Genomic DNA, 6,809 nt, shown 5'->3' on the forward strand with positions numbered 1-6,809 from the left:
TAATTACCATACTACATTACCAACACAACCTCACAGCCGATCTGCATGCTCTCATCGGTGGTAGCTGTCGATCCCACCGTCACAATGTGTTCATGATTTATGCTGCTCGCAGAGCTCTACCAACTCCATCCGCTGAAGCCAATTCCGACATTTCGGCCCGTATAGGATTTTAACAATTAGAAACATTATAGACCATCATTCCTCGGCTACACTTGGCGTGCCCGTGCACGAAACGCAAACAACTTACAAAAGTCCCAAACCCCACATTCGACGCCTCCACAGTCGGAATTCCTGCCATCCACGTTGAATGGATCGTGTTTCAGTCGGTCCAGTTGTGTGCGTAAGAGGGACAAGTTCTGCGGCATGTCATCCTGCATCTTCTGAATCGCTGTACAGTACGTTGAGCATGCCGAGCGGCCATAATCTGGCACGATGTCCCCTCCGGACCCGTGATTCACCAACCCTAGGAGACCATAGATCTTGTCATGAGGGTTCGTGGCCAAGGCATCCCTAGCAAAACATACTAATGTTCCGAGATTGAGTGTCTGCGTGTCCTTTCTCTTCCACAGCTCAATCAGTTCTTTGCAGTTGCTCTTCGTAACACACTGCACCTCGGGGTTGAAACCAACATTGTCTTGGTCGATGGATCCCAGGAACATCTCCACCTGCGCAACAAACGTTGGCCAAGAAGCTGTCCCACTTCCCGACATGAGAAGGATCTTCCCTGCCACCATTATTTCTTGGATGATCCAAACGCGAGACCAGTATGGCGCTGATACAATACGCATCAAATCGCCACGTTCGAGAGATGGCAAGTAATTGACTTGTTTTTCTGTCGGTAATGGCGTGTCTTTCCCCAGCCATACTACCACCTCACTGGCCATGCTGAATATGTCCTTCATCATCGACACCTGTTGGCATCGCTCCGATATGTCATTCTGATTAATGCAAATTAGATCGATCCACCAGAGGGTATAACCGTACTCCGAGGATCGAAGTTGTTGCAAAGCTTTGTAAAGGTTCTGTGTCACTGGGAAGGTGGCTCCATTCAGAAGAATCGAGCTCTTTCGGTTTGAGACACCCCAGGTGTACGAAAGGGCTTTATAGTGAGGATAACGGCTGATAGATCCATACGGACGATATACGTCGCTTGACAGCTTATAATCTCCCAGAAAGCATTTTAAGGGTCCTTCTGAACCTGGTGAAAGTCTCACAAGCCGGAAGTTATTTTTGCCTGACAGTGCCTCGTACCCAAAGTGAGGAAGTGTCCGTATCATCCCCTCACACTCCTCCTGTGTGACATCCGATAGCCGACGTCGTCCGAATGTGCTTTCTAAATGTCGCTCAGCGCCATGGGCAATCAAAAGCCGAACCGCTGCTTCATGGCCTCCCTGCAAGGCATATGATAGCGGTGTCCGCTGCTCGTGATCCATTTCCAATTGATCCAAATAGATTATCTCAGCTGCTTCTAGGAAGTCGCGGGCGCTGAAATAGCGGGGTCCACTCGCCTTTGCGTCTAGTTTGGCACCATGCGCAAGCAGCAGCCTAATTACTCTTTCATGTCCTTGCTCGGCGGCATATGATAGTGGCATTCGTCCGAAGATATCGTTCAAGTCCGGTTCAGCGCCTTTCTCAAGTAGTAGCTTGACCACAGCGTCATGCCCTTTCTCCGCCGCGTATGACAGTGGTGTCCGTGCGAGCTTACAGCTAGAGTCCGGTCCACAGTCTTTCTCGAGTAGCAGCTTTACAGGCGCATCATGCCCGTTCAAGGCCGCGTGTGATAGTGGTGTCAATCCCCGTGTATCGTTTGAGTTCGGGTCCGCACCGGCCTCAAGTAGCAGCTTTGCTACTATCTCATGACCTTCCGCGGCCGCGTATGATAGCGGTGTCCGCTGATCGTTGGATAATTGATCTACGGGGGCGTCCTGGAGCAGCAGTAGCCTAATCACGGTTTCGTGACCATGTTTCGCTGCATACAATAGGGACAACCGTGAAGCGTCACGGAATGCAGTGGCTATCACGTTCATTCCAGTGTGCATCTTTCTCTGCGATTTACGAAATGCTGTGTTCCCGCCTGTATAAATAAAGTACTGGATGTATCACACCAAGAAATTACCACAGTGGTTACAAGCTCTTTCGTCCTGCATCTCTTTCGTCAAGCAGTCAACAGACCGGTATGGGCTCGGAAATGTACACGGGTTATATATAACCGGCTAAGAAAACGAGGAAAGGATTGATCCAAATAAAGGGTGACCAACTGAGGCTGACGCTACTGCCATATTAGTGCCCCGCACCGGTCGACGTGGCTCTGGTGGAGGAAGGATCTGCCCTTGGCATCGGTGTTGAGCGTCGTCCACTAGTGTAGCATTCCTTCTAGCGATCTTCGACCATGGCACCCAATTGGAGAATCCATGTATATCCATCCACAGCATGGCTGATGCCCGGCCATTCATTGTCTTGCTGTGGACGTGTCGATTTGTTGCTAATTAATTTTGTACCTCTCGCTATCCCGGTATTCAAGTAGGATCTTCCCGTTGGGACCACGTCTGTGAATATGCAAATGTGAAGATTCCTGTTCACAAAAGGGACTGAAATTTGCTGGTCTGCCGATGAAGATGTTGAATTCTCGAGCAAGAGGTGAAGATACGCCATCGGAGCCAGGATTTGGAATTGTTATATCGTCCCGACTTGATGAATAGGAGCGAACACACAAGACCCTGTCTAGCAATGCTATTTACCATTCAATAGTGAGTCAGTATAGTAAAAATAGGGTGCGATCATGATTCATCTAGCCTAGAATTAACTACTCAGTATAATTATCACTTTCCTATCTTCCTCTGTCACTGACCAAGGCTTCAGACCTTCACAGTTTGCCTTCCACTTCGGCCTATATAAACCCTCGTCTTTTCGCTCGAGCATCCTCTCGGTACACAGCAGAAGCTGGTGCCAATTTAGTTACTGGTGATGTTGACCCTTACGTCCACCTAATAGCTTACATGTCTTACCTCTGACATAGCCCAATCGGCTACCATGGGCTCTGCGGACGAGCGTCTCGAGGCCCAGCCACACGGCTTGAACACACACCTTTTACGCATTACCGAAGAACTTCGAGTTACTTCAGCCGCATGGGCTTGCCTGTCGTTTGCAGACCTCTCGAACAGACACGAGTCAATCAAACAGCGTGGACAGAGTCGGGTTGGCTGCACCGTTGTCAGAGCCTGTCTCAACAGGGAGGCTCTTGCGGAAATGATTAAAGCCTGTAAGTAACTTGATTTACCATACGAAGTGCTAGCTAATGCAACATCAGGGGCGGTTTGGTCTACAGCCCAACGGGATAATGCACGGTTCGACGAAGACTCAGAGCAGTCTTCCTGGCTCAAGGAAGCCTTCGAAAATCCCTAGACGGCTCGACAAGCTCGAAGCCGGTCGTCCCTCAGCGAGCGCAGGAGCTGCACAAGGGTCCACCTGTTTGTCACATAAGAAGTCGTCTGGCCGGAAGGCGGCAGCAAAGAAATTGGTAAGTTCTATATACGTACGACACAATCGAGTCAACTTTTCACTAACGCAATCAATTGTATGGAAAGGGATAACAATACGCGTATTTTCACCGGATTTCTGGAACCGCTTGAATATTGAATGCAATTATTCAATAACGATGACAACGCCGGATGCCATGACTCAGCCAGCCCAGAATTAATACATATGTCATTCTTGCCTACTTCTCACCTCCACGCTCCGCCCTTCGACCTCGACCTCCCCCAAAGTCACATCCCGGCTGCTCCCAACGAACTGGCTTTGGCTGTGCACTGCTATTCCTTCCTGCGCTTGATTCTTTTCACAGCGCGCTCGATCTCCGTACGGTGTCAACCCCCCCGGCGATTCATGTTGAGCCTTCGTCTTTTCCTTTGAGCACCCTCCTGATACACCGCACCAGCTGATTCCGGTATACTCGCGGCACACAGCAGAAGCTGGCGTCAACTTCTCGTTGCAAGTCTTGTGTGGTACACAGCAGAAGCTGGTACCACCCGAGTTACTGATAATGTCGACACTGATGCCCACCGAACAACCCACCTCTCTTACCTCTGAGCCAGTCCAAACAGCTACAATGGGCCCTGCAGACGAGCTCCTCGACCCACAGAGACGCGAGCTCATCGTGCAGCTATTGCACGCTATTGGAGAAACCAAAGTGAATTCGATCGAATGGGCTTGTCTGTGGTTTGCCGACCTCGTGAGCATAAGGAGGATGATCAAACAATGTGAACAAGATGAATTCAGCTGCAGTATGGTAGGACTCAGCCTCAAGAATAAATCTTGTACGGATATGATCAAAGCCTGTAAGTCACTGTATTGACCCTATCAAGATCTACTAGCTAATTCTACACCAGGGGCAGTTCAGTCTAAAAGCCCAAGGGAGACAGCACAGTTTGACTACGATTTGGAGGAGTCCTTCCAGGACACTGCAGAAACGGGGATCGAAGAAACCTCAACTAAGAAACGCCGGCGTGCTGCTGCTTCAGGAAAGCCTTCCAAAATCCCTAGACGGATTGCCAGGGAAGAGGCTGGGCGTCCGTTGGCCACAACCTCCTCTGCGACGACAAGACCTGAAAAGGGGTCCACTTCTTTGTCGCCGAAGAAGTCGACTGGCCGTAAGGCAGCCGAAAAGAAACTGGTAAGTTGAATTTATATATATATGACCCGACCGAGTCAATTTCCTACTAACCACATTAAGTGTACTGAACGGGATAACAGTACTTGTGTTCTGACCGGGTTTCTCGAACCGCTTGAAGTTGCACATATATACCCATACAGCATCGGCCAGAAGGGGGAAAATGAGCTTCAAGACTTCTGGCGTGTTTTGAATTTTTTCTGGGCCCCAGAAAAGGTCCGTAGCTGGAGCGAACAGGTCTTAGGTCCACATGGGACAGAGACCTGTTCGAACATGATGTGCATGGTCAACGTTGCCCACAAGCTGTGGGAAAAAGCACGCTTTGCCTTGAAGCCTCTGTCCTTGAGCGAGGATCAGAGAGTTCTTACAGTGCAATTTTTCTGGCTACCGACAAATCTATACTTTCGTGAGATCCCCGCAATCGAAACTCCCAGTCCTTTCCCCCGCGACCTCTCCTCCAGTACTGTGAACGGCGAATACAGTGCGAAGCTGTATAATATTGCGACGGATACGAAGCTATGCTCTGGGGATATAATCACCTTCGAAACTGATAACCCAGTCAGCCACCCCCTTCCATCGATGGAGCTGCTAGAAATGCAGTGGTTCCTGCATCGAGTTCTTGCCCTGAGTGGTGCTGCCGACGCGACCGACGAAGACCTTGATCCCGATTCAGATATGTATTTTGGGCTTACCTCGATTGGGTTACATGATGAGGATGCTGAGTGGGATACCGAGCTAGAAGTGGAAGAAGAAGGGGGAGGCTGAGAGACTCAAGAAGTCCGCGAGGGAGAAGGTTGGGGAGAAACGGTTGTGGAAGCCCCTAGAGCTAGGGGTAGGAGAAATACTCCCACTGACGAGAATCTCCCAACCCGCGGAAATCGTCCAGGGTCCAGACTGCCTAGATCCAAAGATGTTGACCATAAGGGCGAAGGGGGCCAGATGGCGCAGGAGGAGCAGGCGGAGGAGCAGGCGGACATCTCCCCTCTCGCCTTTAGTTTCCGCAACACACCAGTATCCGTTAGAGAGGTCATTGGGGGCGGGGATTGCTGGTTTAGCTATGTATGCTACTTCAGAATTTTATGGCTACGCTCAACCCAGATTCGTACAACCAATAGTCAAGATCAAAAGGCAACACCTCCAAACAGTAGTCTTGCACGTTCCGCCCTGCAGTCTTTGTATTCGCGTCAAGACCATCTGGTTCAGCACCTATAATCAAGGTCAAATAGAGAACTGGTTAGTCTAATATTCTTGGTTATCGCCTCAATACACCATTTTCCTTAAAGCAGCGCTCCTAAACTGCTTGTCTGCCATTGGTTCCTCAGGCACAGGGCTTGTTGATTGTGTCGGATCACGCTAGTCCTAATCGGGCATGACATCTATATCAAAGTCTCCAGAAAATTCATCTGGCGAAGGTCCAAAGACCTGAGCGGATGTAATTGACAACGAAGGCATCTAAAAGGGTACGGACAGTCTCTTTGTCACGTAGGTATAATCTTAGGATTGAGGAGATGGAAGTTGTGCGGTTGTAAAGCGTCATCAGGCCCCAGAACGAGAATAAATCATGATATGAACTCGACCTCCGTTTGTGGTTGACCCTTCGATATTTGTAGGACTCTCGTCGGGTGTCTTTGTTTTGAGAATTTCTCTTCCTACCCAGTCGCATCTCTGTGCACTTCAATCTCATTTTTCTTCCTTCACACCACCAACACCACCACCACCACCACCTTCATCATCATCACAGCTTGCTGGGCGGCAACTTTCCAAAATCATATTCAGCTCTCCTGGTCTATTCACCTAGTTGAAATTTAATATTCCTCTCCCCTCATGCCAAAAGGGATACAGCAGAGCTGGTCCCATCGAGGCTGTCCTCATCCTCTTGGTCTCCTTGGAGTTTCGTTGGAGGGAACAGCAGAAGCTGATCCCAGCGTGTTTCTCTATCACTCTGTCTCGTTTTTCGTATCCTTTCTTGACGTTCGCGAAGGGACACAGCAGTAGCTGATCCCACTACGGTGTTTGCCTATCGACTTCCTCGCCTTCCTCGCCTCTTGTGGTTTTCGCCAAGGGATACAGCAGTAGCTGATCCCACTACGGTGTTTACCGATCAACTTCCTCGCTTTCCTCGCCTTTTGCGGTATTCGCCAAG

General features: G+C 49.7%; 3 protein-coding genes across 3 annotated transcripts; 2 read left to right on the forward strand and 1 right to left on the reverse strand.

The window, feature by feature from the left end:
- Positions 1 to 206: 206 nt before the first annotated feature.
- On the reverse strand, positions 207 to 2,039 carry ANOM_011707 (uncharacterized protein; the record flags this gene model as incomplete). Its single annotated transcript, XM_015556963.1, has 1 exon — positions 207 to 2,039. One exon carries the CDS (start codon positions 2,037 to 2,039, stop codon positions 207 to 209), a length of 1,833 nt encoding a protein of 610 aa, XP_015400946.1.
- Positions 2,040 to 3,030: 991 nt separating this feature from the next.
- On the forward strand, positions 3,031 to 3,402 carry ANOM_011708 (uncharacterized protein; the record flags this gene model as incomplete). The annotated part of the gene is made up of 2 exons (XM_015556964.1): positions 3,031 to 3,259; positions 3,308 to 3,402. 2 exons carry the CDS (start codon positions 3,031 to 3,033, stop codon positions 3,400 to 3,402), a joined length of 324 nt encoding a protein of 107 aa, XP_015400947.1.
- A 637-nt stretch (positions 3,403 to 4,039) lies between these two features.
- ANOM_011709 (HNH endonuclease signature motif containing protein) lies at positions 4,040 to 5,431 on the forward strand (the record flags this gene model as incomplete). The annotated part of the gene is made up of 3 exons (XM_015556965.1): positions 4,040 to 4,334; positions 4,386 to 4,669; positions 4,730 to 5,431. The coding sequence occupies 3 exons, from the start codon at positions 4,040 to 4,042 to the stop codon at positions 5,429 to 5,431; spliced, it is 1,281 nt and encodes a 426-aa protein (XP_015400945.1).
- Positions 5,432 to 6,809: the final 1,378 nt, after the last annotated feature.

The sequence above is a fragment of the Aspergillus nomiae genome (assembly GCF_001204775.2).
Source record: "Aspergillus nomiae NRRL 13137 chromosome Unknown contig00732, whole genome shotgun sequence".
NCBI classification, from domain to species: Eukaryota; Fungi; Ascomycota; class Eurotiomycetes; order Eurotiales; family Aspergillaceae; genus Aspergillus; species Aspergillus nomiae.